Source organism: Canis lupus, chromosome 12 (assembly GCF_003254725.2).
Source record: "Canis lupus dingo isolate Sandy chromosome 12, ASM325472v2, whole genome shotgun sequence".
NCBI lineage: Eukaryota > Metazoa > Chordata > Mammalia > Carnivora > Canidae > Canis > Canis lupus.
In genome coordinates, this window is record NC_064254.1 from 22,913,914 (window position 1) to 22,940,831 (window position 26,918).

The 26,918-nt window shown below is 36.8% G+C and overlaps 1 protein-coding gene across 7 annotated transcripts in view; it reads right to left on the bottom strand.

The window, feature by feature from the left end:
- The window catches only part of HMGCLL1 (3-hydroxymethyl-3-methylglutaryl-CoA lyase like 1), a 205,208-nt gene that overhangs the window by 11,037 nt on the left and 167,253 nt on the right, over window positions 1-26,918 (bottom strand). The window contains exon 8 of one of the 7 annotated variants that reach the window (XM_025419079.3): window positions 11,327-12,876. The exons of the other annotated variants lie outside the window; for them this stretch is intronic. Within the exon in view, the coding sequence (XP_025274864.3) occupies window positions 12,733-12,876 (144 nt within the window). The 3' untranslated portion in view covers window positions 11,327-12,732. Of the gene's footprint in view, window positions 1-11,326; window positions 12,877-26,918 lie in introns of those variants that run through there. 7 annotated transcript variants of the gene reach the window in all.

Sequence of the window (26,918 nt, forward strand, 5' to 3'; positions counted from 1 at the left end):
AATTAATATATACCACACATGTAATGTGTATTTGTTTCATTGTCATCCCCTTCTTCTGCTACAACAAAACCCCAAAACTATATTGGCTTCCTTCAGGTTCTATTTTTTCATTTATTGGTTTCAGTCCAAATTATAGAGATGATTGCTATAGGAATCCTCTACCATTGTCTGTTCTTTTTTTTTTTTTTTTTTTTTTTTTTTATGATAGTCACACAGAGAGAGAGAGAGGCAGAGACACAGGCAAAGGGAGAAGCAGGCTCCATGTACCGGGAGCCCGATGTGGGATTCGATCCCGGGTCTCCAGGATCGCGCCCTGGGCCAAAGGCAGGCGCCAAACCGCTGCGCCACCCAGGGATCCCCCATTGCCTGTTCTTGAGTGGATATTGCTTCTATACTGCACTTCAGTAACCACCTATTCCCTCCACCCTAGTGGCACAAAATAATTAAGCCAGTTCCCCTCAAACTTGAATGAGCATAAGATTTCACTTACAATGCCTGACTTAGAGGGTATTGTACTAAAGGAAATAAATGGGACAGAGAAAGGAAAAAAAAAACATATTATTTCACTTATATGTAAAATCTAAAAGAAACCCAAAACAAATGAACAAACATTTATGATGTCTGAGGTGAGACCTGAGCTTCTGAATTTCTAACAACTGCTGAATTATGCAGAAGCTGCTGCTCCTCAGAACATACTTGAGTGGAAAGAGACTCTGTTTCGTCTGGGAAAGAACTGGTTCTCATGTGTCAGTATATCCCGGTCCAGTCATCACAGTGGTTCCATCCTGCCTTGCACAGTGTTGCTCAGAATGGGACCACCTGAGTATCAGAATTACCTAAAGTCCTAGTTTAAAAGGCAGATTTCTATTGTCTATCTCCAGAAAACTGACTTTTTTGTTCTTGTAAAGTCCATTGTTTCATATTCTAAGATGACTTTAAAGCATAATAAAGTGTGAAAATAATTGTTTTCATTTACCTGTTCATCTGTGGCAGATAATGCCAACTCTTTACCAAAAATTTCTTTCCTCCTCTTCTGGGACTCTGCTAGGTGTCATAACCAAATGCCCTTTAAATTAAGTGTTGTTATGTGACTGTAGGTTAACAAATGATGTGCAAGCAAAGTGATGCAGGCGCCATTTCTAGGGATAAGTCTTTTTAGAAATTCTGTCAATAGTCAAATGCAGATTCTAGTAAGGCCTTAGGGAATGGTGAGACAAAAAAAAAAAAAAGACGGGTGGAGCCTGAGTCCATGAGTTACCACCTGGAGGAGAGATGGCCACTGACAAAAGCATGTTTGGTGAGGAACAAACATCCATGTGTTAGAGCCATTACCCATTTTGGGGTGTGCAGTTATATCAGCCAGTTAGAATTAATATACCAACTGATGGGATAGATTAAAATCTACCATTTTTCAACTATTTTCTATTCCATCTGTGTTGTTTTTCTTTTCTACCTTCTGTTATTTTTTATGATCCATTTTATCTCTTTTACTAATTTAATATTTCTACCTCTTCAAATTGTTGTAGTTACACTATGGTTTACAATATAAACTGTAAAAGTCTACTTTCAACTATCCACACCACATGTAGGGAAAGACTTTACAGCAGGATCTTCTCAATTCCATACAACCACCCTTTGTGCTGTAATTTCCTTACCTTTACTTTGATATTCCCATAATACATTTGCATACCCATAATATGGTGCTTCTCTATTTGCTTCAGGTAGTTTAGAGCAATTAAAGTTTAAAAAATTATTTTGATTTACTCCACTTTGAATTCTCTGAAGAAGCTCAACAGGAATCAGAATATTAGAGATTCACATCCTACTATTTAGTTAACACTCACCTTTTAGAGGTAGTATGCCTTTTAGAGGTAGAAGAAGGAAAATTATTTAGTGAAAGAGACAAGGAGTTCAGGAGGAGGTCCAATGTCACAAGCCAGAATAGGAAGTTTCTCTAAATACTTTTTTTTTCTTTTCTTGAGAAAGAAAGTAAGCAAACGGGGTTGGCGGGGGAGGGAGAGAGAGAATCTCAAGCAGGCTCCAAGCTCAGGGTGGAGTCTGACCTGGGGCTAGATCTCATGACCTTGAAATCATGATCCTAGCAAAGACCAAGAATCATACACTTCACTGACTGAGAAACCCAAGAATCTTAAAGTTTCTCTAAATACTTATACCACAGTGATGAATGCTTCACCTACTTAAGGAAAATAAGAACCAAGAAAAATCTACTGGATTTATGAAATTGACAGATTTAAAAAAAATTTTTGAATTTATTTATGATAGGCACACAGTGAGAGAGAGAGAGAGAGAGAGGCAGAGACACAGGCAGAGGGAGAAGCAGGCTCCATGCACCGGGAGCCCGATGTGGGATTCGATCCCGGGTCTCCAGGATCGCGCCCTGGGCCAAAGGCAGGTGCCAAACTGCTGTGCCACCCAGGGATCCCGAAATTGACAGATTTTTAAATGGTTTCATTAGAGACAGGACAGGGGAGAGCTGACAATTGAAAAACAAACAGAGGACATATAGTCTAGTACTTAAAAAAAATCAGTTTAGGGAGACTTGTACGTAAACCTGTTCTATACTTGTTAGCTGTGTGATGTTGATGTTACTTCTCTGATGCACCAACTGTAAGATGACTCTAATAGTACACAGTCATGGGCTTGTTGAGGACTCAGTGGGATCTTCCATGAAAAATGCTTATCTCATAGATTGGCACATAACACTCAGCAAATGTTGGCTTTAACAAGTATATGTCAAGGATATAGAGACAGAAGACATGTGATAATAAAGAAGAAAATCAGGGCATAATTGGGGGTATATGAATGGAGAGAGATGGAGAATATTGAGACCTGTAACCTGGAAGCCTTAAAAGACAGAGGTAAGTAAGTGGAAGTAAAGAATGATACCATACATAGAAGAGAAAATTCACAGAGATAAAAGCCTTAGAGGGTGTGGATAAGTTTGGGATTAGGGCAGAAACATGGTGTTGAGCTTAGAAATTAGTGGAAAAAACTGTCCTTTGAGACAGAGTGAGGGGGGAAGATGAACAGAGGTACAGAGATATGTCGAAGGAACACAGACCCCGAAGTTTTCAGGGAAATAAATGATCGATACTCTCAGAAACACAGTAATTGAGTTAATCTGCTGAGATATCAGAAACAAGTTATAGTATTTCTAGCTCCCTGATACTAGAGCTTCTCTTGGACTCTGCCCTACCCTGCTCTTACCACACATTTTGATGTGTACACAAAGAGGCGGGTGTATAATGAGGAGGAAGAAAGGGGGACAGTAAATAAATGACACCATGTAAATAATAAAAAAAGTACCTATACACATAGAAGTAAGTTTTTAATAAGCATCTAAAAATTCCAGATTTTTATAACTAATTTAGTCAGTTTTCCTTATGATTGATTGATTCAAAGGGAACTAAGCCCTAAAGTTCTTAGTCACAGAGGTCATTGTTCCAGAGATGGATCTAGAATTTAGGCCTTCATGTTTTTGGAATTTGGTAGGAGGTAAACAACTTCCAGTTCTAAATGAATGTTAGTGGGAGGCCTATGCAATAGTGTAAATGTGCAACTAAATATTAGGTAAAAAAAAAAAAAAAAAAAACCCAAAAACTATAGAATGAGAGCACAGTGATGCTGATATGAATTAGGTGTTACAGTGTTACCAATACTCATAAACCAGGGAGGGCTTGGGATGATGGGAGGACCAAGTTTTGGTAGGAGGAGGGAGCCAAAACAGCAGGTAATATATACAAACTATATAAGGGCAAGAACGTTCCTCTATCTCCATTATAGGCTCAGTAGGTAGCATAGCACTCAGAACATAATGAGTTATTACTCAAATATTTCTGAAAGAATTGAGCAAATAGTGTGCCTAAAATAACAATGCATGCAATATCAAGACCTGGGTGCAAGTATAACCATACATGGTAATAAATGAACTTGATACAATTCAATTGGAAACATAGAATTCCATAAGGAGGATTCTAAAGTAAATGAAACAGTTCAGTGGATCACTACCTACTTGCTCCCTAAATCTCCTTCTCTTCATTCTGCCTTCCCATAAAGATGGGTTCCTGGAACTTGTTTGTTCAGTGACTCCTTATAAATGCTTGGTACAGTTGATGGACCTCATTTGGGTCAATCAGTCTCCTCCCCAGGAATTTAGAACAGAAACAAATATATATTCTATGTTTCTAAAAAGTGAGATGTATAGCATATGAGGTATGGGCAAGCAACTTTTTACATGAGCAATGGGAAGTAAAGAAGTTCAGTCTGCAGTAAGAGGGAAAAGGAAGCATCGTTGAATTGGAAATGTCACCTGAATTCCAGATAGCCTCTCAGTCTTAGGTCCAGCTTCATTTCTGTCCTACCTTGGTTTTTGAAATAACATTTAATTAGAACTATTCCAAGTCCCTTAAAACACACAGTAATCCTAGGAAGTAGGTACTATTACCATCCTCATTTTATAAATGAGAAAACTGAGACACAGGACATTTAATATGATCATGCATGGTGTTACATATTTAGTAAGTGATGTAAGCTGAGATGCAGGATCAGGTGGAAAAGTCTCCAAATCTCTGCTCTCAACTTGTGTGTATACCTCTCTAAAAGGTTTCCATGAGACATTGCTGTATCCTCATAACAAAGTCTCCTTTTTGCTTAAAGTAGCAGGAGTTGGCTACTGTTACTTGGAAACAAAGAGTAATAACTAACACATCATTAAGTTAATGACCTGGCAGGGAAGATATTCATAAGTATAGAGAACGATAATACAAAGTAGAGTGTGGTAGCTATTATGAGAATTACAAACAGAGCTATTCAGAAACACCAGTGAGACGGTTTCTATATTTTGTAGGGGAGCATGGAAGGAGGGGCAGGGTGAAAAGGTTGATGAATAGTTTGGCTCTGCTTTGGGCCTTGAAGGATGTTGACAAGTGGGGGATGGTGAGGGAAAAGATGTTCTACAGAGAGGGAACAGCTGAGAAAATGCACCTATGATGTACAGGCCAAGGATGTACTGAGAATACTTTAATGAGATTTGTATTATAGGGGCTGTTGAGGTGTGGAAGGAGTACAGCTCCAGATCATGATAGGTCCTAAATGCCTTTCTCTGGGGGATGAGCTTTCTTCCCTAAGAAATAAAGAGCTACTTAAGGTTCATGAATAATCATGACATCATCAGCATTTGTTTTACTCAAATTTTGTTATCAGGGGAGCAATCATTGAGATGGATAGGAGGTTGAGAATATGTAAGTAGAAGTACTTGTTAGAAAATTAGTGCAATGGATGAAGTCACTGGTGATGAGTATTTAAAATGAAGCAGAAGGGGAAAAGGATTTGTGTTAAAGAACAAATTTGACATTTATGAGGTAAAATCATGTCTAAATGAATGTATAATACTGGAAGTAAGAGGTGTCATTGACAAAAGCAGTGATTTCTAGCTTAGTAACTAAGATGATCCATTAACTGGAATGGGATAGAGAATCAACTCTAATGAAAGGTAGAAGTTGCTTTCTTGGAAATCATTATAGATGTAAAAAACTGGATATTTAACATGTCATTCCTTAAAGCATCCCTGCTTGTTCAAAACTAGTTTTAATTCTTAATCTTTCAGGGCAGCCCTGGTGGCGCAGTGGTTTAGCGCTGCCTGCAGCCTAGGGTGTGATCCTGGAGATCCAGGATTGAATCCTGCATCGGGCTCCCTGCATGGAGCCTGCTTCTCCCTCTGCCTGTTTCTCTGCCTCTCTTTCTCTCATGAATAAATAAATAAAATCAAATAAAATATATATATATATATATATATATATATATATATATATTTCTTAATCTTTCATTGCATACCTATTTGCTTTTGCTCATTTATATCTGGGGTGATGTACAGCTTTGGTAATGTTCAAATTCATGGTTAAGCATTCTTGTAATCCAAAGAACTGGCTTCCATTGGGCAGTGAAATAATTTAAAAAGCTGTGACAACCTGCTTCCTGGGTCCCTAAGTTGAAGGCTCTTCCTCTCTGCTGAATACAAAGAGTATGGTTGGGGAAATCGGTGATAGAAATTCCAGATGGGTTTAGGGGAGCCCTACAATACAGGGGACTGGTACTGCTTCCAAAAGTGTATGCTAGAGGAAGTATAAGACCCAAAAGCTCCCCAACCAGCTGACTGAGATGCCAGGACAGCAAAACTGAAATGAGGAACCTGTCAAGTGGGACCCAAGGTAGTCTCACACTAGAATGGAGAGAGCACAGGTGGGCCTGAGATAACTAGAATCAAGACCAGGAAGGAGCAGCATATGGGCCAATATCCATTTGTCATGGTTAGGGTACTACCAGAAGGGTGAAGGCTGAACAGGCTGGAGAGAAGCATCAAGGAGAGAAGGGAGGACGAGGAATGCCATCACACAAGGTAACCCCTGGCCAGTGGTGGATGGATACTCAAACTCCCTTCAAACTTATCTCATAGGAACAAGAGTCAAAAAGCAGAAGAAAGGAGACATTGAGTTTTAAGAGGAAATGACTAAGCTGATTAACATATGTATTCAGCCATTTATTAGGAGGTAAACTGGCATTTAAACTGGAGTGTTCATTAAACTGAATACTGTCACTTACATAGAAAATTTAAAACATTTCATAATATTTAATCACTATATATTACCACTCTGTCCTTATTGTTCATTTCAAATAGTTCAAGTTCAATTTGATTTCCTTCCTTTGAGAGGCCAGGGAGAGGGATGTCCAGTACGGAGCCCAATACAGGACTTGATCTCACAGCCCTGAGATCATGACCTAAGCCAAAATCAAGAGTAGGATGCTCAACTGACTGAGCCACTCAGGTGCACACAATCTGGTTTATAAATGATTTACCAGAAATCTTGCTTATTCTAAAGACACAACTGATCAGAATATCCACAAGATATTTATGGTCATAATGGTGTTAATTTTTCTAAGCAGTGAATATAACTGAGAGAAAGCTGAGTATACATGAAATCAAAATAGATTTTCCTCCAGTTGAAACCAGTTAACTCAAAGAAGGTAGAAAAACAAAAATATAATTACGTTTCAATATATAGGAGGTAAAGCAGGTTTGGAGCAAACCACATCTAGAAACTATGATATAATCAAAGGTTGATGCAATTGTAGGTATTTATTTTGGGTAAGACTCAGTGGTAGATAATAGTTGCAGTTGCAAAGTTCAAGATCATTATGTGGTCAAGAATGTAGATAGGGAAGCCGGGGTGGCTCAGTGGTTTAGCGCTGCCTTCAGCCCAGGGCCTGATCCTGGAGGCCCAGGATCGAGTCCCACATCAGGCTCCCTGCATGGAGCCTGCTTCTCCCTCTGCCTGTGTCTCTGCCTCTCTCTCTCTCTCTCTCTCTCTCTCTCTCTGTATCTCTCATGAATAAGTAAATAAAATCTTTAAAAAAAAAAAGTAGAGTCTACAGAGGTAGATTTTGCTTGATTATGAGAGATAACTCTGTAGCCATTTAATGCTGCCTAAACTTAAGTGGTTAGCTCTCAAAATAATTCTCTCTGCCACTGAAACTATTAAAAGGCCATCTAAAGATCGTAGAAAGAATCCCTTCTATAGTAAGTGAAGTTATTGGCTCTGGCCTCTAGGAATTTTATCCAATCTTAAGTCTTTCTGCAAATGTACGTTTAGCTTAGCTTGCTCAATAACATCTAATTTTGTCATAAAGTTATATACATAGACAACATAAAAATATTAAGTGCTGCTGCTATTGTGATTTGAGGTAACATTTCTGTGGTAGGGCCATTTCTTGGCATCTGAACACAAGAGGCAAATTCTAAGCAAAGACACAGTGACTTCTTGGGAAGGCCACATGCAGTAATCTTCTAGATGGCATATAACTGTGGAGTCCACTGCCAATAGCCAAGAAAAAGACCTATAAAACATAGTTTAAGGAAAAAGTTTGTTGAAGACTCTCCTGAAGGGTGTCAAGCCCACACATATTTGGTATTTGCAGCAAGGCTGCCAAATACCACTAGAATTACAAAAGCTTCCATATGACTTACAACATATTTTAGGATTTGTTTTAACTTTAATACTTCCAAGCACTTAGAACTCAATGCCACCCTTAGTTGAAAGTGAAAATAGAGAAGCAGGTAGGAATTTTTAGATCTGAGTCCAAGTACTATTCCCTCACTTGGTTAGATAACATTCAGAGAAAAAGAAATCACCTATGAAATATATAGGAAAATACAATGTTAACCATGGAAAAAACAGATTGATAGGGCCAAATATCCTGTTTGGGCAAGAATAAAGTAAGACTCCTCAAGGTTCACAACAACAAGAAAGCTGCCACCTGCATCTGATTTCCAAAGTGCATGGCCCTGTGATGGTCAAATGCCTGCTTGCTCTGTGAGGTTTGGTCTGTTCCTTTTCTTTTCCTTAACACAGGGGACTGACTTGTGCAGTCTACATTCCCCCAACTCCTCTATGAACTAGATTCCAACTGGTTCAGCCAACAGAAAGCTCTGTTGGAGGGAGAATCCAGAATATCCCCCCCTCCCCTTTCTGTTTCAGGTGGTATTTCTAGCATAGCCTGTTTCTTCAGTGGCTCTAAATGTTGGCCATGGACAGTCCCACCTTCCTTTTGGTGACTCTGGATGGTGGGTTCCTGTAACAGTGTCTTCTTTCTTTGTCTAGCCAAGGGGCCTCATTGATGTTGATGTGGTGGTTTCCTTTTCCTGTTCCTACTAATCTCAGGAGTGCCTCCTTAAAAGTGAGAACACTGAGGGGCAAGCTATAAGGAGGCACTCGCTCTCAGGGTAGAGCAAGTACAATCAGCACCTGAGAATGAGTGCCCCCTAAATGGTGTGCCTTAGGCACCTGGTCACCTGCCTCAACCCAGGCCCTACTCATTGCTGGTTGCTTTGCTGCCTAATGTTCAGTTTTATGGTTCCCCTGTCACCTGTGCACAATTTCCTCGATTCACTTACATGGCTCCTGCTTTCTGGCTGGACCCTGAAAGATCCAAGTATTCCTTTTATGAAGTTCAGTCTGAATTTGCTTCTATCTAGCTCCTACCAAAGGCAAATTGAGAAAATATTTTTAAAAATATTTTAGAGTATACAGTCCCTCCTCTTCTAAGTATTTGAATTCTAGCCTTATATCAGTTTAGTTTATCAGAAAGACATATACCAGTATCTTATCAGCTCAGACACTTGCGGAAGTAGCTTCCCTGGATCCCATTTTAAGGTTATTTTCTTGTATTTATTGATAGTCATTGTAAAACACTAAGAAGTCAGTCATACTAGAGGATTTTTTTCCCCACATGTATCTTAAAAACTCCTGCTGGAGATAATTGTTCATTAATTTTACTATGCTGTATCCTGTATTAATCAGGATGATTAGGTTGAACTAGGGAAAAAACTAGAGGAAACCTATTGGTTCACTTAAGTGCATCGTAGAAAGAATTTGGAGCTAATCTTGGGAAAGACGGGAACCTTTCTGTTTCTCTCTGTCTCTTCCCTCTCTCCTTCCTTCTCTCTTCACCCTCCCATCTTCCCCCAACCACCCCCTCTGTCTTACCAACACCCACCCCCAATCATTTTGTTTTTTGTGTTGGCTTTATTTTTCCATGTCTATTATGCCAAAGGTCACAGGATTTTTATATAAGAAAAGTGAGTACTTTTTCATGAGCTCCAGCCAGGACAATACTGGGACAGGGGTCTTTATTGAGCCACCTTAGGTAAAGTGTCCATTTGTGGACTGGCTACAAAGCCAAGTGTATTAGAGCACAAAGATTTCTTGTACTAGGATCATGAGTCCACTGTAACATATACTTAGGAGGGGTGTTGGTATATGATATGTGTGTGTGTGTGTGTGTGTGTGTGTAAGGAAAGTGCTGCAATTTCTACACTCTCACAAGAAGTACATGGTTGAACTTATGGGGAACAGTTTCTTGGAGGAAGCTGTTACTTTCATACATCAAACAAGGATCCTTTGAAAGTTTCACCAAATTCCTTCGGTAGAAGCCACTTGGTATAGTCTATTTAAATTTCAGTATCCTAAAAAAATGAATGTTAGCACTCTTGTAACTCTTCATGTCTCTGTTTTTAGAAAAGTTAAAACATCATTTAATGCTCAGTAGTGACAACTATTCATCCCACCAGTGCACAGACATTTGAGGAGTTCCTATGCTGTTCAGGGCTCCAGGTATAGTCACAGAAAATAACATGTACAAAATTTGTGCCCTTACAGAGCCAACTCTCTGGTGGAGGAGAAAAACACTTGAGATGGATAAATGACAAAAATAATGTAGGAAACAAGTGACAAGGAGAAGATGCCAATTTACTCCATTCTTCCAAGGAAATTGCTTGACAAGTAGGAAAGTGAACTTAAGTACTTATGCGAAATAATTTAAGGCAAAATAAAGTTAGGACAAATGCCTTGAAAAGGGATGATGCTTGGTGTGTTGAGAGCAGTAAAAAGACCATGATGACTGCAGTGGCTGGAACCAGGGAGACAGTGTGAGACAGATGTGTTGCAGGGCCAGATCTTGTGGACAAGTGTATTTTGATAAGGTCAGTATCATTAGTGTAGCAGACTGGAGTCTCAATCAGATTATTTCAGTGGTAGCCATAGAATGGAAAAACTTCTGGGGGCATTGTACTTTTACCCATATCATGAAACATTTTGCTGTTTGATAGGCCACAGTGTTTTGGATTTGGAAACTACAGTAGACTAGGGAGGTGTCACAGGCCAAAGCTCATGAAGCTATTAACAAATTAACTGAAGTCATGTTTATGCTTTCCTGTCAAATAAAACATGTTTACTTGAACAAAGGTCTTTTGTAATTGAGCATAGGAGATTTGGTTTCTTACTAGACAATATAATACAAATTTTATAAATGTCTATTAATTCAACAAGTTCTGATTTCATAGGGAGACCTCATCAAAATTACTATGAAATGATAGCTCTTAGGAACATATTCAGCATTATGTAAGCTAAAGAATAAATCATTCAACCAATATTTACCAAGCATACACTTACAAAAGGCTTAGCATTCTAGTATATTTAAGACACAGTCCTTGATAGAAAAAACTTATAATCTAGTAGAAAAGCTATGATGTCTACGTGAAAACACAGAAAACTATGAGAAGCACTAATGCAGGTCAGTTAGGAAAATAGTTCAAGGAGGAAGGAAGTTATTTCAGGCCCAGGTAATTAGAGGAGGTTGCATGGGGGAAATGACATGAATCTGGCCTTGAAGAGTAGGATGATTTTACAGAGTATGGCACTTGGAAAGAGTCTTAAAAAGAACTAAAAACAACACCAATGACTGAACTTGTTAATGACAGTTTCCTGTTTATTGACATTTTACATTCACTCAATTCCTTCCACTATGTAGCAGAATTTTGTAGAAGTATCCAAAATACCATTCATTTACTATTTATTTAAACATATTAAGTGGTTTCCATGTACGTACAACTCACTATGGGGGCAAAGATAAAGGCTAGATGCAGTATTATAAACCTAGATGGTTAGTAGAATGGGTTTTTGAAGATCATGATATGTACGCACACAAATACTTTTTAACTTTCAGTCAAACGCTACATTATTGAATATTTTTAAGGTAGCTGTATATACATATAGATCTGCATGTCTATACGGAGCTATTGGTGGGAATGTGTGTACATATATTTCAGCCATATCACATAATTCATGTGTAATTTAGAACTCTCAGAATCTTCTTTACAGCTAATGTCCATAAGACATCTGTAAGTACTATTATATTTCTTAATAGAAATATGTGTGTTCTTGCTCAGTATTTCAGGCCAGTGCCTAGTCTTGTATCAATTACTCACATCATCTCACATGTCCAGAAGGAATTTATATCAAAAGTTTGTAAGCCATCTAACAAATGCATGCATGTTTCTCTAAAGCTGTATTTGAAATTTTACAGAGGTGGAATTCTTCCAATCATCATATCTCACTAAGTATAAGAGAAATCCAAAACTTTATACAAAATGAATTACAGCACTATATAGTTATCTATGCAAAATGTGCTAGTTGCTTATTGCAATATATGTAAAAACCAAAAATATGACTTTCAAGTTGATTTTAACTCAAAGGTGAATTATTTATGTACACAAAGAACTCATTTTCACTTTACCAGAGACAAATGACAATTGAAGTCAGAAAACACTCAAAATTAATTTTACCCAAGTTTTTGTTCCTTCTATCAACCACATATTTATAAACATTGTTTCACACCAGACAAGGTTTAGGGGAACATGATATACATGGCCTTTGGTTTTGCTTTTAGTTCTTCAGTAATTAGGTATTTGACTTTGGAAGTGTTACTTTACTTCTATGGGTCTCACTTGTCATATTTGAAAAGTGAATTGTTAAAATATTCCCCTTTGAAGTCTTACTTGGAGAGTAAAGAAAGATACTCTTTTTTAAAAAAGAGGAAGGATAGAGTACATGGTTACTCTCCTAACTATAAAGGAAATGAGAGATGCTTAAGAGCTTCCTATAAAGTTTCAATAAAATGTCATTCAGGGTGCTAATATTACACCTGCCAAATGTCATACATTTATAGCACAGGTTTGCACATGGTAGACAGGCAGTCTATAAGTGTTAGATGAATCAAAGAACATATTTTGTGCTTCTAATATATTCTTCCAGTGATAAAATACATAACAATTAAAAATACATTTTTAACATTAAGAGAACATGTTTATTATACTGTAAATCATGCTTCTCTCTCTCTCTCTCTCTCTCTCTCTCTATATATATATATATATATATATATATATATATATACACTCAACTCTTTTTTTAAGTCATAGTTCCAATTGTAAGCCATGGATTCTTCCAGGAACATTATGTCCTTTGGCTAGGAAAAAAGAAAAAAAACAAAAAAAGACACACATTCAAAAGTGAATATATATTGATCTGATCCATGGGCAGAACACTTTTCTAAAAGAAATGTATTGAATTCGCTTGTCACTTTTATCCAAGTGAGGAAAAATATTCTGTTGTTACTAGTAAGCTGTGTAGCCAACGTATCTGCACATTTTTCTGTCAGTCAGTATTTTGTAACCCAGGAACTTATGAAATTTAGTATGAAGATAAGTTTTAATGTCACCATTTCTTATTATTGAAACACTAGCAACATTTAAACACTTATCTGACCAAGTAACATTAAGTAGGAAATCTCTATGAGACATAAAATATAAGTTGTAATATCTCCTCATGAGAAACAATTTAATGTGTTTTATTAAGACTTTTGCCCTTAGGGTGCTGCTACAGGACTTGGAACCAAAATCCTTTAACTCTGTGACTCAAATATGGAAAAAAAGAAAAAAAAAAACCCAAATCTAATTTGTAAAATTATTCTGTGGTTCTTTGTTGGCAAGAGGTATAAACATCTTTAAGAATAATGACCCATTGTATTTTTTAGTCATCTAGACATTCTGTAAGGTAGTAAAGATTTTTTTTGAGAGTAAATTGTTTTTTGGCGAGTCAAAAAAAGAAACATGTGGAACACATTCCTTGGCTTTCCCAAATCTCCAACTGTGAGCGACACATGTACAATATTTTGAAAGTTTAGAAAAAAAGGCAAATCATATTCTCCAAATAATACTGTACCTTCCAAATAGTACTGCTTTGGAAAAGGTGTAGCTAGTGCGTCAATGCCTGGTAATCAATGATGGGGGAAGGGGGGAGGGAATCAAACAGGCAAAGATTTGCTACTTTTGAAATATATTGTTGAGTAGAATACTTGGCACATTGTAAGAACAAGAATATAATTTCTTCCTTCATGTAACTTTGACTAGTACATTCACTTAATGAAAACTTATTTTGGTACTTTATTTAAAATTAAAGCCACCTTTTCAATAAGAGATGGTAAACATCATTTGATCAGAACTTCAAAAAATACCGACCACAATAAAAGTAGACCAACATTCTACAAAATATTTTTTATTTTAAATGTACATGTACTTGATTGGACTCTGGGTTTAAATAAATTAAAGAAGTACTCAAGATAGCCAATAATGCCACTCAAGATGCTGCAAAATACATAGCCTTGCAAAACTACCCTAAAACACATTAGTAATGAAGTCATCCTACTTATAATTTAGAGGAATGTTAAATAGTAGCAAAGCTAATTAAGAATGTAAATGACTTTACTAATATGGCAGAAGGTTTGAGTGATTCATTGTGATCCATATGAATGACAAGCAAATCAAGACACTCATTAGCCTCATCACATATGCAATATATGCATGTGATTATGGGACCTTTGTGGTATAACTAATAGAAATCTCTGTTGAAATTAGAGTCAACAAATAAGACTGTATGAAAATACCTTAGAATTTTTTAAAAAGATGTAATAAGAATAACTGCTTTGGGATCCCTGGGTGGCGCAGCGGTTTGGCGCCTGCCTCTGGCCCGGGGCGCGATCCTGGAGACCCGGGATCGAATCCCACGTCGGGCTCCCTGCATGGAGCCTGCTTCTCCCTCTGCCTGTGTCTCTGCCTCTCTGTCTCTCTCTGTGTGACTATCATGAATAAATAAATAAAATCTTAAAAAAAAAATAACTGCTTTGCTTCTCTATGCTTACTGTTTTCTAAAACAGGAGTTACTTCTTTTTTCAAAAGAGGCCATCTGCTCTCTTGGGAGCTTGCCTTCCTCAAAACTTTCAGGTGAAAGTTTATCTGTTGGAATCACATCCAAAATTATTTCCGTTCTTCCCATGCTAACCACGTATGCTCACCTCTTAAATTTCTAGGTTTTGTTCTCCTCCTCAGTTATACTGCCTCCTAGCTTTCTTCTCCCTGCCCACCCTTGCTCACCTCCTGACTACAAGAGCTCTCCTCTTTGCCACACATAGCTGTCTTCAACTTCTGTATCTGGAATAACAACTATATGATCTTAATTTCATCTAGATATTTATTCACATTTCAAAATACAATCCATAATATTTTGCCAATAGAATCTTATAAATTCTTTAAATTGATCTAAAATAGAGAATGCAAATAGTTACTGAAAATGCCAGTCATCTTTAGCTCTGCTTGGATAAGCTCCTGTAAAATGGTCTAAGGATTATTTTGAATATCACCTAAGACTAAACTAATTATACAAATGTCCTTTGTTAAAGGCATGCCTCAAATGCTCAGATCTCATATTGCTGCTGTGTATTTTAGCCAATAGATTTCTCAGAAGTAGTTAAGTGCAAAATGTATATGCCTAACAATGACTCCATCACAATTAAAACATGGTTTAAGGAGGAAAATTGTGCATGGAAGGTATAAAGAATCTCTTCCCATGTGGAACAATATGTGTTGTCAATATTCACAAAGAAATGATGTTAGGGTTGGGATGTTGAGTCTATACAGCCTTTGCCTGAGAAGAGAGAGAGATGTGGAAAAAATGGCCTTTGTAATGTAAAAAAAAAAATTCTGTAACTATTTTAAAGCAAATGAAAAATCAAGTCCATAATTTAACTTGTGTCTACTGCTATGCCTTATTTTCCTTGCTTTAGGACTATTAAAGAGAAGGTTCCAGAAAAGTTATGCTAGAACATACAAGTTTTCAGTGCTCCTACAAGATAATAACATATATTCTGATTCAAGTATTTCTAAATATAACAATGGAAACATAAAAATTTTGGTTTGAAATTGTAGGTCAACTGCAGATTTTCTAGTATCTCAAACAAAGTATCTACTTTTGTTCCCTAAATGTTGTAACCCTTTGGCACCTCTCCAGATGGAATCATCACTGAAAGAAAGTGAGCTTTGTCTTTTGTTCTGTTTCTGAGTGGGCTGTTCATTTTTCTACTCCATATACTTTTGCTTTCCTGAGAGAACACACGGGGCATGCTTTTAGTATAAAATATTTCCAAACTTTTTTGATTGTCTTGAGTCTCACCTCCAGGGCCATACTCTGTACAGGATCATTTTTAAAAAATGAGAATACAAAACAGGTGGAAATCAGGAACCAAATAATACTTTTCAGACTAAAATGTCTTGATTATAATTTTATTCCTTTCTTATCTACTTTAAATATTATACTGGTAATGAGACTCTTGTATAATTATATAGGATTAAAACTTCTGTCAAGATACACATTTCTAGAAACAGTAACTGTGAATATTAATGTTCAATTCCAAGAGAAATTGTTAATTGCTAATGTGTGACAGGAATTGAAAAAGTTATATCTATGATATTAAATTTTGAGGCCGTAACACTGAAAATGTGACTTAGTGACTTAATTTTTTGTTTAAGAAAGCACTCTACTACCAGGCCTCTATATACCCACTTGGATACACATCTAAAGGACTTCTCAAGTAAATTTAACCTAAAACAAAGCTCTCCAAACACAAAAAATATGGCTAAAGCTAAGCTCAAATTTCAATTCTAATTGTGACTCAAATTCACACAGATTAACAAGTTAGTGAGGACTAATAGTAAAATAAAGTTTCCTCTGTGTGGATCTCCACAGGTAAAATCAACACCCTCTCCTACTTTCTAGCCTTTTAGGATTAGGTATTGAACATTTCCCCAGGTGTTGTAAATATGCCTAAGCTCTCATGAAATCAGTCCTGGAGGCTGCTTTGTCATAAGGAAATCTTTCCTGATTGGAACTTCATAAGGCAGGCTCTCTTATTTTAAAACTTTTTCTTATTTATTCTGCCTTATATTCTTCATTTGCTTTGCTTTTTCTTATGGGCTTTATTGAAAGATAATTGATATATAATATTATGTAAGTTTAAGGTATACAACATGTCAATTTCATACGTATTGCAAAATAATTACCACCACAGCATTAGCCAATACCTCTACCTGGTTATAAAGTTACCATTTCTTTTTCTGTGGTGAGAATATTTAAGATCTATTCAATTAGAAATGTTCAATTGTATAATATAGTATTATTAGCTATAGTCACCGTGCTGTGCATAAGATCTCCAGAACTTATTAATTTTATAACTGAAAGTTTCTAACATTTGACCAGTATCTCCCCATTTCCTCTACCTGCCAGTCCTTGGTAACTATCTGTTCTGTTTCTCTCAGAACAGCCTTATTAGGTTTCACATATAAGTGATATCACAGAGAATTTGTCTTTCTCTAAATTATCTCACTTTATATAATGCCCTCAAAGTGCATCTAAGTTGTCATAAGTGAGAAGATTTCCTTTCCCATGGCTGAGTGTGTGTGTGTGTGTGTGTGTGTGTGTGTGTTCATATCACATCTTTATCCATCAAAGGGCACTTAGGTTGTCTCTTTATCTTGACTCTTGTAAATAATGCTGGAATGAACGTCGGGTACAGATATGTCTTTTTTTTTAACTTTTTTTATTAGAAAAGAAAAAAAATACTGCATAGGTCTTAATACCTGGACATCAAGTATATTTACGAATAGAGAGCATCTTCATATAAGGGATTCTAAATGGAAGACCCAGATGGCACTCCTTGGTGGGGAGGAGTTCCAGCCCTCACCCCAATCAGACCCATCCCACTCACACCTCAACTTTTTGGATTGGGGACAGGCCAAAGGCAGCTCCCAGGTGTAATTTCAGATATCAAAGATCCTTAAGTGATCCCAACATCCACCCCTTTCTACTCTTACATTCATGCATCCCTAAGATAGCTGCCTAGGACAGGTCAGTAGTGAAGCTCTGATCAAAACAAAGCCAAACAAAGACAACAACGACAACAAAAATGCAAAAAAACAAAACAAAACAAAACAAACAAAAAACAAAAACAAAAAAAACCCTACAAAAACAGAAGAAACACATTGGTTCCCTTAAGACCATGAGATACACAAGCCACCTCTCTGTCTTCCCTATCTCTCCAGGGCCTCTGCCATTGAGCATACATCCTTGCATAGACCTATGCGGCCCAGCTGCTCACCTGGCTCTGTCACATTACTGTTGTCTTAATTGTCACTAACGAAAAAAAAAAAAATTAAGGCACATGCTACAGATACACCCAGCCAGAGGTCTGGTTGGCCCCTACGACTTTGTTTCATGCTATAGTACTGAGGAGCATGTGCCTCCAACTGGGAGCCACCTGTATACCCCAGTGAGCTTCCTAAGAAATACAATATTCCCTCCTACCTCAATCTTTCTTCCCTTAGGTGGCTGTTGTCCATTTCCTAACAATAGGCATAAGGCCCTCAGCTCCTACCTGCCAATGACCACCCCCAAAATTCAGTTGTCTCTGCCATAGCGGTAGAGTAGGTCCTCAGGCCAAAGCTCAACACTCCTCAGTGAATAGCTCTTGGGAGCTGTACAGATTTTTCTTGATGATTTGGAAGCCTGTGCTTAGGGGTCAGGGATTGGTTGAAGCCAGAGGTGAAAGGAATGATGGTAGAGCTGAGTAGACCTTGATCTTGGTCTACAGGCATAAATTTAGACACAGCATGAATGTCAGCTGGAAGTTCATCACCAGGCTGGGGTTGAAGGTCAGCTGGCCAGTGCAATGGCAGCTTTTGCCCTGCTGTACACAAATTATCCGGCAGTGCTCCTCAGAGACCACTGGGCTTGCTGTAAACCAGGTGCAGTAGTTTCTTGCCCACCTGGCTCACCAGCTGGCTGGGCATTGATGACAGCCATTCTAACTGGTATGAGGTAATATCTTGTGGTTTTGATTTGCATTTGCCTGAGGATAAATGATGTTGAGCACCTTTCTATGTATCTTTTGGCCATCTGTATGTCTTCTTTAGAAAAATATCTGTTCAGTTCTTTTGTCATTTTTAAAGATTTTATTTGAGATATAGTGAGAGAGAGAGCATGAGCTGGGGGCAGAGGGAAAGGGAGAAGCTGAGCAGGGAGCCTTCCATGGGGTTTGATCCCAGGACCCTGGATTCAAGACCTGAACTCAAGGCAGATGCTTAACTGACTGAGCCATTCAGATGCCCCTTTTGCCCATTTTTAATTAGGTTGTTTGCTATTGAGTTGTAGGAGTTCTTCATATATTTTAGATATCAATCCCTTATCAGATATGTGACTTGAGAATACTTTCTCCCATTCCACAGGTTCTTTTATTTTCCTGATTGTTTCTTTTGATGTGCAGAAGCCTTTTAGTTTGATGTAGTCCCACATAGCCTCTTTTAGTTTATTTTTCATTTTGTAGCTTGTTCTTTTGATGTCATATCCAGGAAACTGCTTCCAAGACCAATGTGAAAGAGTATTTTCCCTATGTTTTCCTCTAGAAGTTTTATGGTTTTAGGTCTTCTAAGAGTTTCATCCATTTCAAGTTAATTTTGGTGAGTGGTGTAAGATAGAAGTCCAATTTCATTCTTCTGCATGTGATTATCAGTTCCTGACACCATTTACTGAAGAGACTATCCTTTCCCCATTGAAAATTCTTGGCTCCCTTGCAAATATTAGTTGAACACATATGCAAGAATTTATTTCTGAGCTCTCAATTCTGTTCCATTGGTCTATGTGTCTATTTTTATGCCAGAAACATTCTGGTTAGCTTTGTAGTATAGCTGTATATTTGAGTTTGAAATAAGAAAAGCATGATGCCTCCAGCTTTGTTCTTGCTTCTCAAGACTGCTTTGGTTATTTGGGGCCTTTTTAGGATTTTTTTTTTATCTCTGTGAATAATAAACGCCACTGGAACTTTGATAGGGGTTGCATTGAATTTGTAGATGGGTTTGGGTAATATGGACGTTGTAACAATATTAATTCTTCCAATCCATTAACACAGGATATCTTTCCATTTGTGTTCAATTTCCTTCATCAAAATCTTAGCAATCTACTATCTCTTTGGTTAAAGTTATTCCAAGTATTTTATTGTCTTTGATGATACTATGAATGGGATTGTTTTCTTTATTTTTCAGATGTTTTGTTGTTAGTATATAGAAACCCAATTGTTATTTATTGATTTTTGTATATTCAACTTTACTAAATTCTTTGATTAATCCTAGCAGTGTTTTGGAAGAGTTTAGGATTTTTAGTTATATAAAATGGTATCATCTATTAACAAAGACAGGTTTGCTTCTTTCTTTGATGTCTTTTATTTGTCTGATTGCTCTGAGTAGGACTTCTATAATTATGTTGAATAGAAGTGGTAAGAGGGGGCACCCCTGTCGTGTTTCTGATCTTAGAGGAAAAGCTTTCAACTTTTCACCATTGAGCATGATGTTGTTTGGGTATATTCACACATGACATTTATAGATTTTGTTTATAAGTTTCATAAGCAGAGTTGTTAGGATCATTTCGAAGAATATAAACTCTATAAATCAATATTGGGCATTTGCCATCTTTAAGATATCTGTGAATGTCCTATATCTAGCTATTTATCCTGATTTCTTTGTATTTCTTGAATTTTCAGTATGTATAGTTTTTATGTTAAAGGTTTAGTATATATTTGGTTTTAACACATACTTGGTTTCTTCTTGTACTCTCTAGTTTCTCTGTTGCTAAGCTGAATTTTTTTTTTTTTTTAGTCTGTTATATATTGATTGGTAACTATTCTGTGTAGGGGCACTGTTACTTAGAATATTTTTCAGCCTGAAACTTTGCTGAATACTCTTATTACTATATTTATTTGTTCATGAGAGACACAGAGGCAGAGACATAGGCAGAGGAAGAAACAGGCTCCCCGCAGGGATCCCGAAACTCCAGGATCATAACCTGAGCCGAAGGCAGATGCTTAACCACTGAGCCACCCAGGTGTCCCTAGATACCTTGTTTTAGAAAAGACTCAATTAAAAAACCATTTAGTATAATATTCATTGTAAGGTTTTCATAGATAATATTCATGAGCTTCAGGAAGTTTCCCATATACTTTAAAGAGGTTTTATCAAGAACAGGTATTTATCAATTGTTTTCTGCATTCCTTAAGAAATGGTTTTCTCTTCTATTAATATTATGATTACATCAATTTCCTGATATTTAACTGATCTTTCATTCATTCCTGGTATGAATGTTAGTTTGGGCTATTAGAATACTATAAACAGTGTGACTTACAAAACAGCCATTTTTTTCTCATAATTCTGGAGGCTGGGAAATCAGCATCAACAGATCTGATGTCTAGTGAGGTCCCTTTTTCTGATTTGCAGATGGCTGTCTTCATGTTGTATTCTTTCATGATCAAGAGAGAAATCATTTCCTCTCATAAGAGCCTAGTCCTACTCATGAGGGTTCTATTTTATAAGCTAATTACCTCCCAAAAGTTCCTGTCTCCTAAAAATATAACATGGGCTTTAGGATTTCAACATATGACTTGGCTGGGGTGGGGGCACAAATATTCAGTTCATACCAATGGGTCATGTTGTATTCATTCTTACTAGATTAAATTTTTTAACAGCTTAAAATATGTGCAGTTAAAATACTTTTAAAGTTTTCTTTATATTTGTTTGTATGTCATGTAAATTTTAAGATTGGTCTGGCTCCCAAACTACTGCACTTAATCTACTGTGTACTGCCATTAGTAATGGAAGTTGTTAAATAACAAAAATTCAACAGAGTAAGCTTTAAAGATCCAACTGGCTTTACTAATTAATGAATGAAGCAGCAACCCATCTAGCAAGTAGAGGGGAACTCCAAAGGGCTACAGAAATGAAAAAGGTTTTAAAGGTAGAGAGGGAACAGAAAAAATGAAATTACTAGCAAAGAATCCATTGTTTTAAGCAAGGTCACCCTCCTAAGGAGAATACAAGGGGTCTATCAGTAAACTTCCTAGTGCTGACCAGGAAATTCCCATGTTGACGGTTAAAGGTTACATTCCTTAGGGGTTGAAACTGCAGTTAAGTTAGGTATTAAATCTTGATTTACTGACTTGAGGCCTTAACCTAAGTGATGCCATTTTGGGCCTAAGGTTTTCTTTTTTTAGTAAAGTGAATAATTTTCCCAAGATATATTAAGGTGAAAATAAAAGCTGGATGAAAGTTTGCCAGACCATATGATTTTTGAGTTTAGAATCTATTTGTAGACCTTCTGAGGCTTAGTATCAAGTCCCAGAACCCTACTCCATACACCTTTGTGGTTAATGGGGCAGAAATTTGAACAAAATTATGCCTGATGGACTAAATTATTTTGGTTAATCAAGAGGCAATATCACTAGCCAAACAGAGGGAAACAGTTTTGTAGGAAGCTTATGAGGGATGAACCTTGAAAATAGTGGTAGCTCAAGGAAATGAGGTGTGAAATCAAGAACAAGAACTTTGTCATTAAGTGTCATAAGAAATAAAAGAAGTTCTACTTCGTGAGTTAATCTGACAAACTGAAATGACTCTTGTGCTTTAACTCTTCTGTTTCCAGTGCCTCTCTCATAGTTCAGGCACAACCGTTCTCTGATCTGTAGAACAGCAATAGCAGGTTAAATGTATCTATAGGACAGTGCTTTGATCATTGACCATCCAGTCACTCCTGCAAAACCTATGGGAATCAGCTACATATCTCCCTCTCCCCTTTCTCTCTCTTTCTTGCCTTCCATATGCAGCCAATCATAAGGTCCTACTAATAGTAGCTCCTAAAAAAATTTCCAATAGCTTTCTTCTCCTACTCTGTATGGTATATGCTCTATACATAAAGTATTTAATATCTCTTGCTTGGTACACTGCAAGAGACTATAACCTGATCTGCCTTGTCCTATATTCCTTAAATCAATTCTCTACAGATCTACCAGAAAGATTTTTCTTTTTTTTTTTTCAGAAAGATTTTTCTAAAATACAAATATAAAGTTCTAATATCATTTCCCTGCTTAAAATCTTTTGTGGCTCTCTATCACCTACTGGATGAAATAGAAGATTCTTACCACTGTTAGTGAGACCCTTCATGTTTTGGCATCGGGATATGCTGTCAAGCCTTATCTTTCATCATTGTCTTACATTATATATACATGACTGTTTTCTTTGTTACTGTTATCTTGAAGTTCATATTCCAATGACATAAAACTTCTTGTAGATTTCCTCATACTGTTTGTAATTTCCATTTTCTCACCACAGTGTCCATTCTGCCTGAAAATTTGCCTATACATAAAGTAATTATTCCTCAACTGAAAGGTTGCTTCTTCTAAGAAATGATGTTTTTGTAATAAAGTTATGGCTTCAACTAATAAAGATCTCATTTTAAGAAGTTCCAACATACATGTAAAAAACATTATCTTATTGATTTCCATGCCTGTAGTTCAAATATATGCCTATATTATATCTATCTAATATATATGTATACATATATACAATACATATATATTATATACAGATATATAAATGTTTTCTCTTTGTGAACATTTTTTTTCATATATTTTTTCTGCAAATGTTTCAACCAAGAGTCATTTCAGATTTCTTCTGTATAGACATCTAGTATTAAGTTGCCATGCTACCTGAATGGATATTAATGAATTCCTGTTCCACCTTACATCTAACACCAACTAAAACTGAATTACATAATTCAACCAGAGCACACTTAAGGAAAATCAGCAGATCTACACAAACAAAAATCAACTTCTGAATTTTTAAACATTTTAATCATTTCAGAGACTCCCCATGTATTCCCCCATTAAGTGAAGGTGTTCTGTTCTTTTAGTATCCTTAGGTTCTGTGGTATCAAAGTAGTCCTACTTTTCCACAAAGATATCAAGTAAAAAAATTCCTTATCATCGACGTAAGAAATAGAGTATTCCTATTTAAACAGTATATTTTTAGCAATATTTAGTCACTTTGAAGATAGGTATTGAACATTAAGTATATACTAGGTGTAAGACACTGTGCTAGAACTTTGACTAACCATGACACACACACTCTTTTTCCTCACTAATAAGTGGAACACTGATGTGTAAATAAGCAGTGGATAGTGCTGAAATAAACATAGGGGTATAGATATGTCTTCAATACCCTATTTTCCTTTCCTTTAGATATATACCCAGAAGCAGGATTATTGGATCATATGCTAGTTCTACTTTCAATTTTTTGAGGTACCTTCATACTGTTTTCCACAGAAGCTAAACCAATTTGCATTCCCACCAACAGTACTAGAGTTTCCTTTGTTCCAAATCTTCACCCGCATTTATTACCTTTTGTCTTTTTTGTTGGTCCATTCTAACAGATGTGTGATTATACCTCATTGTCATTTTGATTTGCACTTTCCTGATGATTAAAGATATTGAACACCCATTATTCACAAAAGATATGGAAACAAACTAAATGTCCATGAATTGATTGATGAATAAAGAAAATGTGGCATATATATGCAATGAAATATTCTTCAGCCAGGAGAAAGAAGAAAATACTCTTATTCCCAACAATGTGGATGGACCTTCAGGTCATTATGCTAAGTGAAATAAATAAGATGGAGAAAGACAAATGTATAACTTACATGTAGAATCTTTAAAACAAAAACTGATAATGAGTAAAGTGCTGAATCCTTTCACAATGTATATATACATCAAAGCACCATTGTGTGTGTGTGTGTGTGTATCGATGTCATTTATACCTCAAGCTGAAATTAAAAAGAAATAAGCCTGTGGAAATATTGTGTAAACAGCAACAAAACTGGAGATATGCCATATGGCAGAGGAGCACAGTCCAGAAACATCTGTTAAGGAAGTCTTTGTAAAGTGTGACTTAAAAGACAAATGGAGATTGTACAGAGATAGAAAGGAGAAAAAGTGTACCATAAAGAACAGCCTGCCCATGTGAAGGCCTCCATTCCAGGGGATTTGAGTGAAGAGGAGTGTGGCAAACGATAGGGCTATAGTAATAGGCCTAGGGCAGCCCAACAAGGGGTTGGGGATGTATTTTGAAAACTTAAGGGTGCCATGGAGGCACTAAAAACTTTAAGAATGTGAGTTCTTATGTCTAACAATGTACTTTATAAGGTAACAATGGATTCAAGTTTAATGATTTTGAAATTATTGAAAAATGAATGATCTAATATCTCACAGATACATACACAATTTAGATAACCAATTTTACCACCTAGTAAAGTACAATATCATTTCTTAAAGTACAATTAACATATAATTTTTATATTAGTTTCAGGGGTATAACCTTATTGATTCAACAATTCTGTACATTACTCAGTACTCATCCAGTAGGTGTAGTCACCCTCTATCACTATTTAATATTATAACAACATTATTTTATTTTTTAATAATAAATTTATTTTTTTTGGTGTTCAATTTGCCAACATACAGAACAACACCTGGTGATCATCCCATCAAGTGCCCCCCTCAGTGCCCATCACCCATTCACCCCCAACCCCTGCCCACCTCCCTTTCCCACCCCTAGTTCGTTTCCCAGAGTTAGGAGTCTTTATGTTCTGTCTCCCTTTCTGATATTTCCCACACATTTCTTCTCCCTTCCCTTCTATTCCCTTTCACTATTATTTATATTCCCCAAATGAATAAGACCATAAAATGTTTGTCCTTCTCCGATTGACATACTTCACTCAGCATAATACCCTCCAGTTCCATCCATGCTGAAGCAAATGGTGGGTATTTGTAGATTCTAATGGCTGAGGAATGTTCCATTGTATACATAAACCACATCTTCTTTATCCATTCATCTTTCGATGGACACCAAGGCTCCTTCCACAGTTTGGCTATTGTGGCCATTGCTGCTATAAACATTGGGGTGCAGCTGTCCCGGGGTTTCATTGCATCTGTATCTTTGGGGTAAATCCCCAACAGTGCAATTGCTGGGTCGTAGGGCAGGTCTATTTTTAACTCTTGGAGGAACCTCCACACAGTTTTCCAGAGTGGCTGCACCAGTTCACATTCGCACCAACAGTGTAAGAGGGTTCCCTTTTCTCCGCATCCTCTCCAACATTTGTGGTTTCCTGCCTTGTTAATGTTCCCCATTCTCACTGGTGTGAGGTGGTATCTCATTGTGGTTTTGATTTGTATTTCCCTGATGGCAAGTGATGCAGAGCATTTTCTCATGTGCATGTTGGCCATGTCTATGTCCTCCTCTGTGAGATTTCTCTTCATGTCTTTTGCCCATTTCATGATTGGATTGTTTGTTTCTTTGGTGTTGAGTTTAATAAGTTCTTTATAGATCTTGGAAACTAGCCCTTTATCTGATACGTCATTTGCAAATATCTTCTCCCATTCTGTAGGTTGTCCTTTAGTTTTGTTGACTGTATCCTTTGCTGTGCAAAAGCTTCTTATCTTGATGAAGTCCCAATAGTTCATTTTTGCTTTTGTTTCTTTTGCCTTCGTGGATGTATCTTGCAAGAAGTTAATGTGGCTGAGTTTAAAAAGGGTGTTGCCTGTGTTCTCCTCTAGGATTTTGATGGAATCTTGTCTCACATTTAGAACTTTCATCCATTTTGAGTTTATTTATCTCTGTGTATGGTGAAAGAGAGTGGTCTAGTTTCATTCTTCTGCATGTGGATGTCCAATTTTCCCAGCACCATTTATTGAAGAGACTGTCTTTCTTCCAGTGGATAGTGTTTCCTCCTTTATCGAATATTAGTTGACCATAAAGTTGAGGGTCCACTTCTGGGTTCTCTATTCTGTTCCATTGATCTATGTGTCTGTTTTTGTGCCAGTACCACACTGTCTTGATGACCACAGCTTTGAAGTACAACCTGAAATCTGGCATTGTGATGCCCCCAGCTATGGTTTTCTTTTTTAAAATTCCCCTGGCTATTCGGGGTCTTTTCTGATTCCACATAAATCTTAAAATAATTTGTTCTAACTCTCTGAAGAAAGTCCATGGTATTTTGATAGGGATTGTATTAAATGTGTAAATTGCCCTGAGTAACATTGACATTTTCACAATATTATTTCTGCCAATCCATGAGCATGGATTATTTTTCCATCTCTTTGTGTCTTCCTCAGTTTCTTTCAGAAGTGTCCTGTAGTTTTTAGGGTATAGATCCTTTACCTCTTTGGTTAGGTTTATTCCTAGGTATCTTATGCTTTTGGGTGCAATTGTAAATGAGATTGACTCCTTAATTTTTCTTTCTTCAGTC